At 48.3% G+C, this 19,860-nt stretch overlaps 1 protein-coding gene across 3 annotated transcripts in view; it reads right to left on the bottom strand.

Annotated features, from left to right (window-relative positions):
* The window catches only part of ZDHHC5 (zDHHC palmitoyltransferase 5), a 36,462-nt gene that overhangs the window by 7,525 nt on the left and 9,077 nt on the right, over nucleotides 1–19,860 (bottom strand). For 2 of the 3 annotated variants that reach the window (XR_012646065.1, XM_074998087.1), the window contains exons 2-5: nucleotides 17,879–19,299; nucleotides 1,513–1,634; nucleotides 809–966; nucleotides 87–259 (exon numbers count right to left, since the gene is read on the bottom strand). Coding sequence is in view for 2 of the 3 variants with exons in the window: in XM_074998087.1 (XP_074854188.1) it covers nucleotides 87–259; nucleotides 809–966; nucleotides 1,513–1,634; nucleotides 17,879–17,982 (557 nt within the window). In the remaining variant the exon portion in view is untranslated. The remainder of the gene's footprint in view (nucleotides 1–86; nucleotides 260–808; nucleotides 967–1,512; nucleotides 1,635–17,878; nucleotides 19,300–19,860) is intronic. The other variant, XM_074998088.1, reaches the window with a different exon arrangement.

Consider the following 19,860-nt stretch of genomic DNA (forward strand, 5'->3'; position numbering starts at 1 on the left):
GTGTCCCTGGGACCAACCCCCTCTTCTTGTTTAGGCTCCCCTTTCAGGCAGGATTTTGCTGCAGCATGGGGATGGGAGGAGGATACGTGACAGCCATGCGGACACCGTAGAGCTCTTCCACCTGGCAGAGAACGTAGAGCAGGCCAAAGCCGAAGACGCCCATGATGTGCACGGTGAGCGAGAGCAGGAAGAGGAAGAAGTAGCGGTAGTTGCGCCGCCCAATGCAATTGTTCACCCAGGGGCAGTGATGGTCAAATTCCTGCCAGCGACAAGGGAAGGGGAGAAAACAGTCAGAAGTATCTGTCCAACAGGGCTCAAGGTGCTAGCCAACCTCCACCATAGGGCAAGCACAGGGCCATCGTGCCACTGCACCCCACCGGGAGAGCAGAGCCCAGGACCGCCCTGCCACCCCATTCCACTCTTCTTTCTGCAGGGAGAGCAGAGCCCAGGACCGCCCTGCCACCACCCTGTAGCTCCTCGCCCTGCAGGAAGAGGGAGGAGCCGGACATTTATCTGGGATCCAAGCGTAGACACCTCATGTCTGAGCTTCTCAGTCCCATGGTAAATCAGAGCAGAAACTCTCCCAACTGCCCCCAAAGAGAGCAAGAGCAACACACCCTTGTCCTCTGTGATTCTCGCCCCATAAAGCGGACAAAGACAGACAGACCCACCCTCCTCGTCCTGCGACCAAGCACAGCACAGTACCCCTGCAAGCATGTGGAGCTGTGCAGAACCCAGGTGCTGGGGGGTGCAATAGCTCGGCTCTCTGCTGTCTAGCCTACTCCCTGCCCTGCCAGCAGTTCCTCACCTCCACGCAGTTGTCACAGACGCTGCAGTGGGAGCAGCGTGGAGGCCGGTAGAAGCGGCACGTCGCACACCATTTCATGCGCACCTGGATGCCCTTGATCTCCACTGTCTTGTACAGTGGGGCTCTGAAGTCATCCTCCTTGTCCTCATCTTCCTCGGCTGGGGGAGGGGAAATGCCCAGCAGAGCAACAAGTCAGACAACTGGGAAATCATAGACCAAACCTGACAGCCACCTGCCCCCACAAGCTGGGAGAGCTTCTGAGAACCCCCATCTTTGCCACCCCAATGCCATTACATGGGGCACTTCAGCCACCCTCAAACAGGAAAATCCCCAAGTCTGCATTCTGATCAGGCATGGGGACCATCTAGAGGGCCCCAAATAATGAACCCTCTATTTGGAGGTTCTCCTACGCCCTGACCTCTCAGATTTCTGGTCCAGAAATGCAGGATTTATATCTATATTGGTCCATCTGGTCCAGAATGCTGACTCCTACAGCAGCTAACACCAGAAATGATAGAAAAGGGAAACTCTCACAATGCCTGTCCCAGCACAGTATCATATGACCAGGGCAAAAATGTTCTTTCCTCAGCCCAGTGGCCAACATCGTAGGCCCTGAAGCTGGAGACTGGGGGTATCAGCACCACTCTGAGTTTGCTCCTGACAAGACACTTCCTAGCCTACATTGGGGCAGGAGCAGCTCTCACCTCGTGGGAATATACCCGGGTCCATGAAGGTGGCCATGCTGAAGTTGGCCAGCACGAAGAGGAAGACGATAGCATTGTAGATGGGGATGATCGGGGAGATGTACAGGCTCAGCCCCGGGCACCTGCACACAGACACACGAGATGAGACAATTCTAAGCCACCTCCTTTTCATGACTACTGAACTCTAGATAGGTTCTAGATTCCACCAGCACCTCCCCAGTTTTATCCAATAACTGCATTCTGCAACCCCAGAAGAAGCCCTTGAGACTCATCTAGCCACGGAGGCAGGCCAGGCAATATCGTCTGGAGCTAAGATTTGGAGAGTGGGAAGAACAGAGCCATGCCCTCAATCCTGCATCTGAATATAGAAAGAGTAGCATTTAATACCCTTTCCCCAGCTGCTGCTCCTTGCTGCAGAGCTCAGTAGAGCAACAGCCAGGCAGAGGGGACAGCAAGGGGATGGACGTGCAGGGCACTGGACAATCTGTCCTTGCTATACTTTCCAGTGTGCCCTTTTATCTTCCCAAAGTGGAAATTCACATTCCGTTTCCCCCCTGCCCCCAACCCCAAGACAGGTGGGTCCTATATCCCAGTAGCGAACTCTAGAACAGGGGATTCACACTCCCCAGGGAAGCTTAGGAACCAAAAATTTCCAATGCACAATTGTTAACCACTCCCCTCCCACAACAGCCCACTCCCTTTGGTTATCTTCAGAAGAGACAGAGGTGCGCTTGGAAGCTTATCTGCAGCCTTATCGAAGGGCAGAGATATGCTGAATAGACTCGTCGTCTAGTGTGGCTTGGGTACACATAACTCACTGGACCCTCCTCTGGGACAGAGGGGCACACGGGCCCTCCAGCAGAAATAGTGCCCAACAGGACTGGGCACAGGCCCCTGCCCAGATCCTAACTTTGTTCCTCTGAGCACCAGCTCCTGTACACGGACACAAGAGAGGAGCCATGCAAAGCCACCTCCACCCATGACCTGCCCATAGCCTCTCAATGCCCTCCTGAGAATAGTTAGCTCTGAAATGCAGCATGTGACCTCCACACTCTGAACAGTATCTTCTGGGCGTGGGGAAGTCAGAGACTGGGAATGGAAGAGATTAGCAATGGACACACAAGGGAAGCATTCTACTGCCCCTGGCCCCCCCTCCCCCGACAAGCTCAGAAAATTCACTGCAAAGGGAGAGTGAAACACACGGCTCTTCTTCCTCCCCATTCCAAATATCCTCTTCAAATTCAGCCATGTTGGAAGACAAAGTGGTTACCCCCTCCTGGCTCCATAGGGTCTAGTCAATACTGCAGGTCTGTGCTCCGGGAAGGAGAGGCCAGAGGATCGAATCCACCCTAAAATAGAGCAGGGTTTACACCTCCCTGCTTTGCCACAGACATCACATGGCCTTGTTGCGTGCCTCAGTTTCCCAGCTGTACAATGGGGATAACACCACTGCCTTGCCTCACACTGGGTATGAGGGTACATGCAGTGTGAGGCAATCAGACACTACAGCATTGGGGCCCAAACAAGTGTCTAAGACAGATGGAATCTTGGATGAACCAAAAGCAGGTTTGACCCAATTCATCACAGCAAACTGGATGGCAACTGGACGACACAGGAAAGAAACAGGACAAGCCAGTCTGACCAGTAGCTCCTCATAGACAGAACTTGCAAGAGAAAACACATGGTCAATATGTGCAGGGAGACCAGGTTACAGTAGGGGAGGCACCTCCACAGCAGGAAGTCCAAGTGCAAAAGAGAGTTCTACACCTGAATGCTGGGACAGTTGGTTAAAGCTCCCAAAACATCCTGAACTCTGTCCTGTGCCCTCTGCGGGAATGTGGCGGGGTGGGGGTTGTCCACAGTAGTTCACTGTCTGCTCTCTGTGCCCTCCAGTGTGGCAGAAGAAAGTCACGAGCATCTAGCCTGCACAGGAGGGTGGGGTACTTTGGGGGAAAAAAGGTTGCTCGTTGTAGCAAAGTGGATGGCATCAGAGTGGAAATCTGTGGAAGACCCACTTTTTTGTTCTATGGCTGTAGCGTACAATGGAGCTCTGGACTGCGGTTGGAGCTCCTAGGTACTACTGTGATACTCTCAATAAATAATGTATAGTGCTTTTAGTTCAGTGGTGCTCTGGTACCTGGCAAGGACCTTTACTTGCTACAGTAAGACAAATAATTGGTGGTGGGCTGAGTTTCCTCTAGGCTGCGTAGAAGCCTATTAAACCTTACACAGGGGCTAAGGACCGTAGGGAGGAGAGACACCTCTCCCCGGCAGCCCCAGCCCCAGCCTAGCCCCAGCAAAGGCCTGCCACAGCTGAGAGGCATCCCTTCGTTGCATGTCAGGTGCTGTGGCAGACAGAGCGAGCAAGCGCTGAGAAGAGTCCTCTCTTCCTGCAGTAGCCCCCAGGCATCATGTGCCCCAAGTCTCTCATCCCCGGTCCAGCCCCAGAGCCCACAATCCCTCCATATTCCAATTTTCCCTGGCCACCATGAGCCACTCATCCCTGGCTCTACCCCAGAGCACCCAATCCAACACACTCCGAATCTCTCAGCCACACCCCCACTACACCAATTTTGTTATGTGTACGAGCATAATACTTCACCTCCGTAACTGGTGCACATAAAATTCCTTCTGCACATGGGTGGGTAAACTTAGAGGGCACACCAATGTTTGGTCTGAGATCCACAATGAGGAAGTACTCTGCTATTGCTAAGCCTGTTTGGGTGGAGGTCAAAAAAGGCCTTGAAAACTAAACATGGAATTCCCACCATGATACACAGACCAACTGGAATTTAAAACACTCCATGCAGCAAAAGACTCCCATACACCTGGAAGCTCATGTCAGTGCTGGAAGCTGGGATGTAGGTAGACTGACGGAACTGGTGAGGGAGGGGCAGGACCAGACTAAGGCACAAGACTGGAAAAGCAGAATCACTGTGGGGCAGGATTGTGTACTGCCATGCAAGTGATGTTACTGGTGGTATCCCTAGAAATATGCCACCATCCACTCTACAGTGCTGGGTGGGGGGAGAAACACACCACACATGGTGTGCGAGAGCATGATGTGCTACAGGGAAATTGCAATCAGGTGCCCCTCATTCCAGGTGGACATCCCCTCTTTCCCCACCACATCCCACAAGTTGCTGGCTGCGTAACAGCTCCTTCAGAATACCAGGAAGGTTCTGAGCGTGGTGTCAGAAACGGTACACATTACTAGGAGATCATCATCCCTCCAGCCCCTTCCCTGGAAGGGCTTGGGCTGAGGAGGCAGTGGGATTCCCCCTGGAAGGTGCTGGTGTAATACTCTAATCTGCTTTGCTTCTGGGAGTTTAATCCTACAGATCTAGGGCAGCATCTGTCCCTCTGCCCTCCCATCCATCCCTCCCCTCCCCACACCCCACTCCAGCACCATCTGCAATAAACACAGAGGGATTTAGGCAACAGGACTAGAGAGAAGCACACATTCCTGGCTGTACAGGATGACACAGTATGACTGGGGTAATCCACAGCTGCCTCCAAGTCTGGGGCAGCAGTTGTGGGGCACCCACCAGATTGGGCCGGGATAGTGCACCCCACTGCTCAGTGTTCCACTTTTAGCCCCTCTTCTGTTTCAAGATACTATTTAGCCACCTTCCCATTAAAGGCACAGTGAGGACAGCAAAATCCACTTGAAATCATCCTTCTCTCACATGCAGGTTGTTGGAAGCCCCCGCAACCTCCAATGCAGGGCAGGGCAGCACCAGTCACATACGTTGTCTGAACCCTGGATTTGGGCCTTCTAACAAAGTCAAGGTGTGAGATGGGCCAGCCACAGGAGGAAGAGTATGTTCAAATGCCAACACCTCCAGACCAGGCCTAAAAAGAGGCAAGCAATCACCCAGTGATGCCAGAGGAAAAAGGCTAGCAAGCAGGGGTGGGGGCAGAGGGGAGGGCTCAGAGAACTGGACACTGTCTGCTCTACGGCATCAGTTCCAATCCAGCCCAAGCTTTGGGAGAACCGCCTGGTACAAGAGCATCACAGGTGGGGGGTTGTGGAGCAGCGATTTCAACAAATCCCCAAACCAACAGGAGCAGGGAAGGGCATGTTGGGTTTTGGATCTTATCTCCTCTAGGGCAGCAGTTTCGATCCCACTCAGGTTCATATTGAGTTACTCTTACCCCACTTTTGTTTCTCATCATGCCGCTGAAGCAGTGATGCAGTCAGAATCACAGTCATTAATATGGCATGTGCAAAGGGATATGAGGAGAGCCTTGGTACAGTCTCCAATTGACAGATGTTCCCATCCAGTGTTCCCTGCAATCTTTTCCATCCATGTGCAGGATAAATTGTTATGGGCACCAAAGCACGTGCAAATGTGTACCATCAACACAAAAAACCTAGCTGTGGATGCTGTGCTAATCAGTGGGGCAGCATCTGAATTTCTTGAGTGGTCACTCAAGCACACAGCTTACAGGAAACACTGTTCCTGTCTCTAATTCACCAGCACCTGATTTATCTTCTCCACTAACTGTCTCAGCAGAAGGGCTCTGGCTGGATAGGCCACAGATTGAAGACTCTACAGGGCTGGAGTAAGACAGTGCTTGGAGAAGCAGTGTCCCTGCACATGCACACTGTTAATGGTGCCTGTTCTGGGTGTGCCTGGCAGGTGGGGAGCTACCAGCAGGAGGAGCGTGGCCTGCATGAGACTGGCAGGAAAGGGACCCATGTACAGAGAAGCAAGGAAGAGATAAACAACCTATGACTTTCCTGGAAGTCAAGGGAGGAGCCACTGCACACACCTGCCCTGACATGCAGCTACCAGCAGTGGGGGGTGAGAGAAATGAAAGAGGAGTAGGGAGGCAAAGGGAGATAAGGGCACATGGAGAAAGGAAAAGGGGGCCCGAGAACAAGCAGCCAGGTACTGGTGGCCCCGCCCAGCTGGAAGTGGCATTGGGACAGGCTTGCTCATTTCTTGCTCAGTAATTAACCCAATTAATTCCCATTATTCTCTCCTGGCATGCCCTGCGAAGGCAGCCAGCATGCAGGTTGGCATCCCTCCTAAAATTCTCAGCCACCAGCTAGGCTCTCACTTTCACACTAAACCTCTTTGGGGAAGAGGTGACACACTGACAGAACAGGCAGGAGCTTCCCAGACCTTTGTCTACAAGTGTGACAGGCTCCGGAACTGGTATAGCTGGAGTAGGACACTGCTGAGAGGGTGAACCAGACAATACCTTTGGCCAGTACTATAGTGATGTCTGAGGAGGAACAAAGGGCCAAGTGCACAAGATTGTGTGTCAGGACTCCTTGGCAGTGCTGGAGTTGTAAACGAAGTGCTGAATACATCACCAGGCAGGAGGAGGTGCCGGGAGTAAGATGGGACAAAGGACTTGGAGAAGGCCTGAGGTGACTTCCCTAAGAGCATGTCCCATCCTGCCCCATAACCTGTGCCCAGCTCCTCCTCCTCACAAGAGTATCTGGCAGAGGTAGAAAAAGTACAGAAAGTTATTTGAATCAAATTGCAGCTGCTTTCACTTCCGGATACTTGAGTACAATGAATGCGATGTGTGCACATGCTCATTTTTACTCAAGTAGTTTTCCAAAGGAACATCAGTGAATTGCATTTAAGTATCACCCACTCAAAAGCAGCTGTACTTTTACACAAGTAACTTTTGGGTACTTTTTCCACTTCTGGTGTCTATCTGATGGGCCTTCTACCGGGTTTCCAACATTTGAGCTTTCAGCAGCTCCAGGCTCTCCTGTTTCACTAGTCAGTCCTGGATGCAGCATCCCTGGCTCCCTCACTGCTGACTCCTGAAAAACGTCCCCCATCTGGATTCAGCACCAGCTGGCTCAAAGATTTTGTGCAGTCTGGGAGGGAAAAGAGCCACCTGGACCAAGACTGGCAGAAATGCTGGAATGTCATTTCAGCTCCTTAAAAAGGTGCTCCAATGGTGTACTGGAGCATTCTGGGATGGCTTGAGCCTTGCTCCTGGGTGTTGTCCCATGCTACCACAGATCTGCCGCTTGATCTTGGGCAAATCACTTTCCTTCTAGATTTCCTCATCAGGTTCACACACATGGGGCAGCAGGGAGGAGAGAAGGCTAAATCCACTAATACTTGCCAAGTCCTTGGATGGCAGAAGTGCTACAGATGGCACTCTCTGCTCCAACAAGCCCCTCTTGCAGTGAAACAATCTCGGTCCTTTCCTACTTGAGCAGCCATCAGCCACAGAAAGCTGAGTACTGCCTATTACACACAAGTCAGAGACCAGGAAGAATTTACTACACAGGCTGTGTGAAATGAAACTGAGGTAGCCTGGTGTGTGTCAACCCCACCCCCAAGCAAGCTTTGTTTTGTGCCTGAACAACAGCATCAGGCTTGGTTAGGCATCACTCTGCTGCGAGCACTCAAGCAGCCTTACACCATCACTGACTGCCCAGGTTTTAGTTATTTTACGTTAGTACAAGAAAGTAAAGTGAGTGGAATAGAAAGGTGTGGCTATCAATCCTCTCTAGTCCTGGCAACCGAACTCCCTCCACACTGTTAGGCACCTGAAGGTGGCTAACTTGAGGGCTAATAATCCTCTGTTTTCCAAAAATTCCTCCCAAATGACACACAAGTTCTCCTCCAGTTGATGACTAGGAAAAAAAATCTATACTATACTATATCTATGCTATAGTATCTCTGCCCAGGCATTATGTTCCCAGACACATACCAGGGCAAGTACAAAAACAGTAAAGACACAAGGAAAAGCCCAGGCTAAGCTAATGTGGGTGCCCAGACCCAGGTGGCAAGCACCCATGTTAATTTTGCAGTGAAGTCATATCCTGAGAATGATGAAGAACCCCTTATACTAGCCACCCCTGTCCAGCAGTCAAGGCTACAGTTTTCCTAGGATTAGGGAGAGGGTGATTCCACCAAGCATCAGTGGTTAACTTTGCCACATAGTCCTGCAAGGCAAAACCTGATCTAGCAGCGCTAGCAAGGAGAGCAAAGACCCTTGCGAATCTACAGCATAGCAAAATGCCTGTAGTTAGGTACAGAAATATGTCAGTGTGTGTCTGCACCCTCCCCACTAAAAGTAGGCCTCAGAATCACTTAATGATTCAAGGTGCTCTCATTCCGTCTTTCTTCTGCTGTTCAGTCCATGCCAGCCAGGGAAGCTGGGAACCTGAACTCTGAGCCATGCTTCCATTAGACTAGAATTCATAATGGAAGATGTACATGCCATAACACAGGCCCCACAACTGTGAGCAGTAAAACCTAGCCTCTATAATAGCTGCCCATTTCTCACCATTCAAATGCTTTTTGTGAGCTGAAGTGCATGGCACCAGCCAATGAGGGAGTGCAGCATGGTTAGAAAAGCCATTCAAGGGATTGGGAAAGTGATGCTTTACACTTTGCCGGTATTTTTGCAAATGGATAAGCAACACCAGCACTCCCTAAAGGGCACAACATCCCCTTATAGCGCCTCACTGCCAGAGACAGAAGGAAGTCGCTCTTGACCTGGGGCTACTGGCAGAGGTAGCTGATTCTATCCACCAGCCCGTACAGCAGGGATAGCACATGGGGTGGAGACTGGCTGGCATGGCTACCTGTACCCAAGGACACTGCAAAAGCAGCTGAATTTCACTCCTTCAGGTTTTGCCCCCCCCCCCCCCCAAAAGGAAAAGCCACCCCCAATGCAGCTGAAGAGAGACTGCAAACAGCCATGCTATAAACACTGGAGAAGTCACTCTCACTAAGCTGCCCTCAGTTAATTTTAGGACTGCCTGCAGCTCCATGGAGGTGTGAAGGCCCTGGCTATGCACAGTGTGGCGCAGCTGGACAGAGAGGGAGCTGGGCAAGATGCCAACAGTAGCAATATACTTGCTCAGCTGTGAAGTCAGGGCTTCAAGGTCACTGATTGTGGGAACTACTGACACTTTCTGCACTCTGGAGTGCCAGTGCTCTGAACACACTCAGCTCTTGAAGTCCCTGGCAGTGTATGAGACCTCAGCTCCCCTGGCAGGCCCATGCAGGTGAGTACAGGAAAACAGATGGCTGGTCCCCGCTCTACTCAGAAGGCGGCTATTTTGGCCTTTGCAGGAATAAATTTGGTTCCCTCCCTATAAGGCAGCTCCCACATTCAGGGCAGTTCTCTCAACTCCTACCATAGGGAGGTGCTGAGTAGTAGTTGGCCACACAGTGGAGTCTCACTGGGAGAAGTTCAGGGTGAGTCTTCCCCACCCCTGACCTTGAACATGTGATTTTACAGCTCAGAGTGACTATTAGCTATTATTGGAATTTTGCCCAATTCCCTAGCTCTTCCCTCTACTGAATGGGAAAGGAAGGGGAGGAGAGGCACTTTAGGAAGGCAGCAACTCAGGAGGTGGGGGAAGGGAACTGAAGAGGATGATGGGGTAATGAACTAGGGAGGAAAGCGAGAGACTAAAAAGTGTTCTCATTTCCAAAAGCAAAAATCTCTTCCCTCCAAGAACATAAAGTAAAGCCCATTCAAGTTTTCTGCCAGGAGAGGAAAAGTCAGGGAGTCCAATTCAGCCTTTGTTACTGGGTCCTAATCACTTCACTTTTACATAAGAAATGCCCAATAGCAAAAGAGATTGAAAAAAAAACCACACATATGAATGTAGAAAGCTGGACGTGCCAGGAAAAGCTGCAGGAGTGTGTCCAAGACAGAGGAACTTCATCCTCTATCACGAAAGCTGCACCTTCCATGCCATCTCCTCTTTTCCTTGCAATGCCCATGAAGCAACAGTTTTCCAGATGGAGTCGTACTGTTCCTGAGCTAGAAAGGGGAATGAATGACAAACCACCCACTGCTCCCATTGGGTATTCCAATACGGAGGGTACATTCCAACTCAAGCAGGGAGGAGCATCCTTCTCCTGGACATTTGAGGAAGAAGCAGTCAAGTTTCTAAGAGCTACTGATGGAAGGAGACAGTGATAGATACTCAAGCAAGAGCTGGGTGACAAAACAAAAGCATCCTTCACTCCAACGCAAATGACAATCTCAGGGCATCATAATCCATGGCTGTTTTGAGAAAGCAAGCCTCTAACTGCAAAGAGTACAGGACAAACTTTGACATTTTATCCTCCTCCTCAATGCTGAATGGGGTCTCAAGTGCCCATAACAAGCAATTCAGCGGAGAATCACTTTTTTTCCATTTCAAAAAAGGTTTGGGTGTTTACAGCCACCACAACACATTCTTTTCCACGCAGTTCAGAGAATGAATGCAAATTTCACAGCACCAGCTCCCCAAACTCTTCCACCTATAGTGGGAAAAGTCTACACCTTCTCATACCAAGTTTGGTTATAGCCCACCAGGCAGGCAAGCTGCCAAACGAAGAATTTGGTACCTAGTGCACTTTACACCCAGAATGGCAGGCCAGAGACTCCAAACCATTCCAGCCTGAGATTTCAGAGCAGGAGTTTAGGAGCTAAGAAAAAGCTCAGATACACCCAGGATCTACAAGGGGAAAAAATTCTCTTCCAGACCTGTAGGACCCACACCCAAAGGATTAACATTTCCAGACTCTAGCCACAGTGACTCTGTAACTTGAGTTCCCAAGCACAGCAGCATGATACAGGTTACACCTGGGCTTCCCCCCACACCCATGGGCAGTGGAAGCTACAGTGCAGTTCACTAGCGTGAAAAGGATTTACTCTCAGGCTCCAAATGCAGCGGGACTCATGCCCAGAGCACTCATGTCAACATCCACATTGGCAGGTTTTAGGCTGTGGAAGCTGCACACTAGTCTGCTAGGACCAGGATTCACATTACCAGCCTCTGGTGCTCTGAGCACCTGGAAATCCTCTTCCAGGAAATATGAAGCCTGACACTAGAGCAATTTGATGGTAGACCCTGCCAGCTAGCTAGTTGTTCCACCTTCACCCTCCAAGCAAAGATTTCCATACCAGATACTAGTGACAGGATTCTCACATGTAGCTTTCCAGCGCAGAGATAAGCAGCACCAAAAGATAAATTCTAGGCAGGTACAATAGGGTCTCCGCATTTGCAAACTTATGGTTCATGAATTCAATTATTTGCAAGCCGCCGCTGCCACCACCCTGCCTCCCCCCCAGCGCTGGCAGCTGCCCCTTCCCCTCCTCCCTGGGGCCCCAGGCACAAAGCGCTGGCAGCTGCCCCTTCCGCCAGGGCTCCAAGCCCTCGTATTTGCGAAAGTCAGCATCGCAAGGGTTGTCAACATGGAACCCTTGCAAATGTTGAGACCCTACTGTGCTCTTTACTCAGTGCAAAGCAGAGGCCTGGGCTTGATGCTAGAAAGACGACTCAATATCTGAAGTTAGGCCAATCAATTCCTGCCTTTCATGCTCCTAGACAGACTGGATTTCCTGCACTGAGTCACAACATGCCCAGGGAGAGGCATCCAGGACAGGGCATTTTTCCACACTCGTTTAGCCTACACCAAACCAGGGGAGGTGGGTTTCTCAGTAACTGTTATAGTAAGCATCTGAATCTCAGAGAGCCCCACTGGGATTACTTTAAGTTTAGAAAGAAAGCTGCTGTTTTCCAGAGGAACTGTTGAAGCTTGTCTTTCCACTGTGCATAACAAGTGCTTGAAAACTCAGTAGTTCCAGCCCGCAAGGCAAACTGAGTCACACCTTTGGAGTTGAGGCAGAGAGAATTTCTCTGCTAATCACTGTGGAAGAAACCAATTACTCCATAGCCCTTACTCTTTCATGTAGCCAGATCTTCCTCTCTCCCCAAACACAGCAGGTACAGTACAGGCTCAATTACACCATCCCCAGATACCCACCCCCAAGTGTCTATTTCACTTTCCTCTGAAATAAGACATACTCCACAGGAAACAACCCCCCACTTCTCACTGGTGATGAGCTCAGACTGCTCCTTCTGTAAGAAGATATGCTTAGGTCTGAGGTTTCTTCCAGCCTTCTATGATTCTGTGTTGCTGGCATGATCACATTCACCTGGCTGGCTGAAACTGATGGGGAGGGCCACAGAGATTCTCTCTCTCTTTCTTCCCTATTTCTCTCAAAAGCCTCACAGCAAATAACCCTCCAGCTCCATGTACCTGGATGCAGTTTGTTATAAGCGCAAGGGGTGCAATCCAGCTAGGACCATCTTCTCAGACTCCCTGTGATAGATCCACTGGCAGGCCCGACAAAGTCCACCGTGCTTCAATCCAAATTCCAGATAAATCCGATCACTGTGTCCCTAACTACACCCTTCCTGCTTTACTTTCACTATTGCCCATCTACCCTCAGGGGCAGACACAATTTTCTGCCTTGGAAAGGGAACTTAAGTTTCCATGGCCCATTCAGTCCCTGGCTTCTCAGCTGAGACTGACAAATGGAAAAATCAATGCCAGTGTTTTTTGTGATATGGACTCGTGATTGTCAGCAACTGAGCCTCCTCAGTAATCAGGCAAACCTCAAAGAACTGGAGAGATCAGAGAGGTCAGCACCTTTGAATAAAGCAAATCATCCACTTCAACCCACCCTGCCCAAAATAATGCCACCAAAATACGGCCAGTGAGTCAAGCGTAAAACAGACGTGCATATTCCCTTTAGCAAACCTGTAAGACATCCAAGCATCATAAGCACACTGTAAAGATTCAACAGAAATGCAGGCTGATAACCATCCCTTCACTCCACTTACCCTTCAATTCATTTCAAACAGGAATCAAACATGAGCAGGCAGATAGCCCTCACTATTGATCTTGCACAGGTTTAGCTGGGTGCCAGAGGCAGGACAGAGAATCCACCACTGAGTGAAATGGAACTGCAGCCCTCAGAACAAAAGACTATGTTCCAACTCATATCTCCTGAGATGGAACTTTTCAGGGTGTCAGGCCTTCATACTTTCAAACTACAAGCACTATAGAACAAGCTGAAAACAAACTCATGCTTGCATCTGGATACTGCTTTTCTGTCTACAGAATGCCTAGAAGAGAAAGGTTTGGGGTGTCAGAGGGAGCACAGGGGAATGAGGGATTAGAAGCCAGATGCTGTTTTCTTTTTTTTTGCGGGGGTGGGTGTGGTACAGATTAAAACATAAAAGACGGCAGCTTGTTTGTGAAAGTGAGCAGTTGTGCTGCAATTTAATTGGCCTAATCATGGAGCTAGGCAGAGGACAGCTAGGAATTCTGGGATGAATTCAAGGAAAGGGACAAACTGGAGCTGATCATTAAGAAACCTTTGTGAAAGGTGAGATTATATGGGTGGCCAAATAGTCTTCAAAGGAGAAAGACAGCAAAAACTAGATTTGTTCAACCTCAGGGGAGCAGAGATCCAATCTTCACTGAAAGCAGGCTCAGGAGGGTGTGAAGGGAAGGGAAAGAATTGGACAAGAGGACCCCAGAAAGCTTTCCCTGTACTAAATTACAGGAAACATGCAGGAGAAGACATTGGTACAAATTCACAGCTTCTTCCTCCCTCCAACACAGTGGAGAATAAACCCCATTTCCTTCTTTATTCTCACTCAAGCCAATGCTGTTTGCTATCTTCTCCAACAGTGGCCCAGGACCTCTAATTAGCGGAAATCATATTATGGGCCTTAATGCTTCTTCTAATTAAAATGGACTCAACTTCAGCATGAAATTCCTAACTTTCAGAGGGACTCATGGGCAGCACATCTCGTATGCTGTAAAGGTGCATTGAATGATACACAGGCCTCAAAATTATGAAGTCTCCAAAGACAGACGTGCAGGCAGAGTAAACAAAAACCCAGGCACCAGTGATTCTCACACTCCATTGCTGAGGAATGTTATCACAGGACAAAGAGGGTCCTGGAAGTCTCTAAATGAAACCTACTTCCTTCTCTTGATCTCTCATTTAACTCCACGTAACTATGCATGATTTCCAAGCAAAATGCTTTCGTGTCAATGCAAGCAGCATAGCCCTTGTAAGCAACCCTTCACCAAACAAATCAGTCCTAGTGTGCAATCATACTGGAAGCAGTTTGGGACCAGGCTACTCTTCTATTTGATCATGCACTGTGGAGTGAGAAGACAAACATGCTCCACTTGCAGCACTGTCACCTGATTGCTACTGTCACTGTCTAAGGAAACCAAAAAAGGAAAGGCACCTATCTGTAGCCACAAACCAGGCAACTCAGTGACAGAGGAAGGAAAAACAAGGACTTTTTTCCAGGTTCAAGAATTATTCTTATTAAGTAAAAGTAAGATCAGATTTACAGCCTTAAGCTCTTTTCCACCCCACTCTCACTGAAGGAGCTGGGTAAAAATGTGACTCAAGAGGGTACTCAAGTCTCAGAACTGAAGGAAACAAATGCAACACAGTCCTCTCAATAATCTCATCAGCACCACACTGTTTTGGCTTCTCCCAGCTGTGCCCCTGCCTGGAGGTGCTTTGAGTTTTAATCTGATGCAGTAAAGTAGGTTAAACAACTTTAAGTGACCTACAATTAAATGACTCTGCCCAAGCATTCCCATCCTGAACAAACCTGCTCAACAATGCAGGTGTGTAAGTAATCGCAACAAGGTTTTGCAGTTTGCAGCCCTGCGATATGATGTAGAGGGAGAGGGGAGCTCACTCTTCTACTCAGTGACTTTTCACAACTGTCCTGCTACTGGCTCACAGATTGACAGAGATGGTTCCCTTTTCTCCCTAATTTACATCCTTCTGCACCACTGGGAGATGCTGCACATCATAATGACACGAAAATGGGCTATGCACCTTGTCCAAGCATGGAAACGTCATGAAGGACAGTTCATGGACAACTTTGGGGTGCAACCCTCCACCATTCTTTCCCTTTCGTGCACACTGCTACCTGACTGGCACCATCAGTTTAAATGTCAGGGAGATGATGTTTTACAACCCAAAATGGCTAAAGTGTTGTCTTCCTTCCACCACTCAGCATCTAAGTCAAAGTGGATATACTGATGTGCAATAAAACAGCTGCCCTGAGTTTCTGTGCTGGTAATTCAGAAGGCTACCACACAACACCCCGAATCAGACTGGGGAGCAATCAAGCCAGCATTATCCTTCCCATCTAGGTACATTATCCTTCAACCCTCTCCATCTGATCTTTCAACTCTACAGCTTTAGGAAGAAGTAAGAGATGAAAAAAGCATGCTCTGCTCTTCTCTTTTCACTCCCTTGTTCAACAATCAACACCTTACCATCTTATCTAAGGTATTTCCTCCAGTACTAATCAACCCCTTTGCCAGCCAGCATCAGTGACTCTTCCATTTCAAACCAAGATTCAGGCAACACCATCCAGCAGGGACAATTTTTGCCCAATGCTTAGTAAAAGACTCAGCAAATGGCAAGTCAACTCAGGAAAAGAGCAAAGTGCATTTCTCAGCTGCCTCTCCATTCCCAGAAGCAAGAGCACGCTGCAGCACTCCACTCATTCCATTTGGTAGATGTGTTCATTGACAAAGGCCAGGTATCAGGGCAGCTAGTTTTTGAGAGGAACTGAGAAGAAGAAACATCCTGTAAAGAAGCACCCATCCAGACAGAGAGGGGAAGAACCTGATTGACAGTTGACTCCACCTGAATTGGGTAGGTTCTCTTCTGCACTAGTCTTAGCTAGTCTATATTTGGTATGCTTAAGCCCTGTCTATCCTGAGTACCTGATTAATCTTTGCTCAGTAGCTGATGCTTCACAACCACTTCCCCCAGTCAATAGATGATAGAGAGAAGGAGCCACTCTCAAGTCTGAGCAAGATTAAAGCTAGAGACAGGGCCGGCCGGCCAACCACAGGGAGATGAGCTAATAAGTCCACTTTGGGAAAAAGTGGCCATTAGAGTACCCTTTCCTCCTCTTCTGTGCAATGGGACCAAGCCCTAACATTGGCAAGATTTCACTTCACACCAAAAATAAGGGTATTTCTAATACAGGGAGAATTCTGACACTCCTAGCAGCCCTCACATTTGTTTTACCAGCAGGTACTGGAATGAAACCCAAGAATAGCTTGAGTAGTACAGGAGCTTCGGCAAAGGGGCAACATCTTATTGCTTTGACAATGAGCATCTCCAGCACACACATTATGCCCTCTTTTCCTACTTCCTGAGTTAGCTTTAATCTCTCAGAAGATATAGGTTTACTGCTATTTTGCTGAATGGACTCAGAGAGACTCTCTCATACCCTAGTATTTAGCAGAGTCACAACCACACCCTGTATGCAGTGTATAATACACAGAATCTTAAAGATCAAGGGCACCTGAGCTATTTAGTGTAATGCTGGGTCTAATTCACGGAGCTTGAAGTCAAGACACATTTCCAAGAATGGGGGATGAGATGGGTACAGCAACAGCTCACAAAAGAATAGTCCTTCCTGGGACTTGAGGTCTCACTCTGCCTTCCTGCCACTGAATCCAGAACTTAGTCAGCTCTGTCCCAAATGAGGATGAAAAAGAAAGCTGCTTAGACCACTAGGAAGAGAGAGGTTGAAGCTTAACACAATCCAAAGCCCCTCACAACTGAGGGATGAACATAGGGCATGCTTCTCCTGTAACATTACTGCCACCCCTGGCCCTGTCACATCAACTGGTTCTATTTCATCTCAATGCTCTCTTACGTTCAACAGTATCCATCATGATCATCTCCCACCATGCTTATTCATCAACTCTTAGTATGGTTATTCCCCAATCCCACAGGTAAATCAAATTCGATTCCAGAAACACTCAAAACCTCACATCACCCTAGGATAAAATCCGAGATTAACTGCAGTGAGTGACTATATGGGGAGGGGCCGTGTGGGGTCAAAAGGATGTGGGATTTTACATAATTGACTTGGAAGTTACAAGGGAAACTCTCCAAGTAATTATTATACAATACCCCTGCCATCGTTTCCAGATCCAACAAACTGTGTGTGGCTTTGGTTATTATCCCTAATACATGAAAATGCTTCCAGATTCATCCCAGACACCTGGAGCCAACTCTTCAAACACAGGATTATTTGTGACAGGATCTTTGGACCAAGGCTGGTGCATTATTTCAAAATGTCCAAAGACAGCAAGGAACAGGACTATGGCTCAACAGCTATGAGACTTTGCTTTGGCAAATGAATAGGATTCACCATGTGCCATTTCTTCTGACTTCAGCTTGGCTAAAGAAGCCAAATAAAATGTATTTGAACCCAGCCGAGGTGATGGAGGCCACTCTACCACTTAAAAGCACAACTGTGGAGCCTAGACTTGACAAGGCAACATCCCCCCCCCTTTCTTCAGCGGGATCCTGGCAAGAAACTAACTCCTGTATCAAGCCACCTCACTTCTCCCCTGGCCCAGATTTAACCTCTGCACTCAGACACAGTAAAATATGGGGCCAATCCAATATCTTATGTAGCCTTCATATCTTATGTAGGCCTCAGTCACTTTGTCAGCAGTCCCAGCTCCCCACACATGGTAAATTATTTATAACTCACGTGAATGCAAAGAAGAGGGTGGTGGCTCCCACTAGGAAGATGGCAGCAGCTGAGACTGGGACGTACTTGCTGGGTTTGAACCTCTTTCCAGATACTGCTGGCATGTTGGCGCTCTGGTGGGGGATCCGCCCTGCAGCATAGCCCAGGCCCAACTGGAGTCAGAATGGACACGAAAAGGGGGAGGGGATTTTCAGAAGGGAAAGAGGAGTGGGGCAGAAGGAGCAGTCTTGAGGGTAAGCTGTTACCCAACTTCCTGAAATACACTTAGAAAGTATTCCAAAAGGAGCAGGAGAAAACAATCCAGAGGCAGGATCCACACCAATCCCTGAAAGGAGACGCTCAAGAACACACCCAAGAGAGTTCACACTGTCTCTCGAGAGTTTGGGGATGTACAGGAGGAGAATTAAAAAATAAAATGGGAAACAATTCCAATTTAAATTACTGTTAGAATACAACAGGTGGAAGCAGCCAAAGTACAGGTGCAAGAAGCAGCTCCCAAGCAGGTTGTAGTAAATGCTGGCTTCCAAAGTGGAGGCAAAGAGTTTATAAGTTAGGGCGGGGGAAGTGACAAATGAAAATTGCAGAGCTCTGCAGCATGTGGAGGGAAGCCAAGCTCCAGAAAACCTTTCCACCCTGATGATTGCTCCAGGAAAAGCAGCCAACTCAGGAACAGGCCTCCATCAGATTTCCTTGAAAAAAACCACACCAAATCTCAAAGCAGCCTCCTCTCCTTTTCCCTTTTAATCTGCTCCTGGTATCCAGCAGTCCCTTCCACACTCTGCTCAGGAGGTAGAGAGCTATCCTGAAACAATATGCTTGTCTTTCCTCACACTGCTTGGCCCTTTCCTTCCTTTCACCCAAGGCAGTTGCAGAAACACTCTCCCTGACTTCACCAGGGTCTGAGGTTGGCTCGCAGAGGTTGTTTAATTTTATTTATTTCTCTCTTGACGGCTAAAGCTGGGTTACAGCTGGTGTGAGGTTGAGCTGTAAATCCTTCTCTTTGAAGGGGGGTGGGGTTTGGAGGATGAATCCAGTTGGCTTGTGTGTTTTCGTCCTCTTCCTTTGTTTCCTTTTGTATGACACCCAAAACTTGAACAGATCTAGCTTTCACTTGATATTTATGAACAAAACTGAATTTCAAACCCTTTTTGTAGTGATGGTCTCCACAAAATGCCTAGGTGGGGTGAGGTGAGACTTGAAAGTTTTCAGACAATTCTGTTAAAACTCCAAAATGCAACTGCTAATTAAAACATGGGTGATTGGGCCCTTCTCAACCAAGCTTTGGGGATCTCAGTCTGGTACATGTTGCTTCATCTTCACCTTCCTTCCCCATATAAAATATCATTCCTCAATGCATATTTGTTTTTAAAAGAATTATATAAAATAAATTAAAACTTGACATCTGGAACTTCACGCTTTATCTAGAAAAAACAATAAAAATTAAATTAACAAGAGAAGTCAGGAAAAATAACCATTTAATTTAATACTATAATGCACTTTGCATCTTCAAGTACCACATAAATGTTAGTTTTAAAAGGAAAACATTGTCAAGAGGCCTTAGAACCAAGCTGCGAATCAAAAGATGTTGAGTTCTCACCCAACTCTGAAACTTATCGCAAACTCAGTTTCCACATTTGCAAAATTGACATGATACACAACTCTCAGAGATACACTTATTTTAGCTAATAAATATTCAAATATTTGGCCTTCAAGATCAATTTCCATCTTCAAAGAGCAGCACAATCACTCACTAAGCAGTCTCAGGTAAGTATTACTCTGATTTCATTGTTAAGAACGAGGCTCAAAAGGTGAGCCACTTGGCCCAGACTACAGAAGTCAACAACAGAGCAGAGATTAGAACTTGGGACATTCTGGCTCCTTGTCCTACGCTCATATTTTTCTAGACTATTACAACTAAAGGACCTCTAGCCCCTGCTACACTCCTGCTCCCATGGAACGAAGGGGATAGTTAATCCAAGGTT

This window comes from Carettochelys insculpta, chromosome 6 (assembly GCF_033958435.1).
Source record: "Carettochelys insculpta isolate YL-2023 chromosome 6, ASM3395843v1, whole genome shotgun sequence".
Lineage (NCBI taxonomy): Eukaryota > Metazoa > Chordata > Testudines > Carettochelyidae > Carettochelys > Carettochelys insculpta.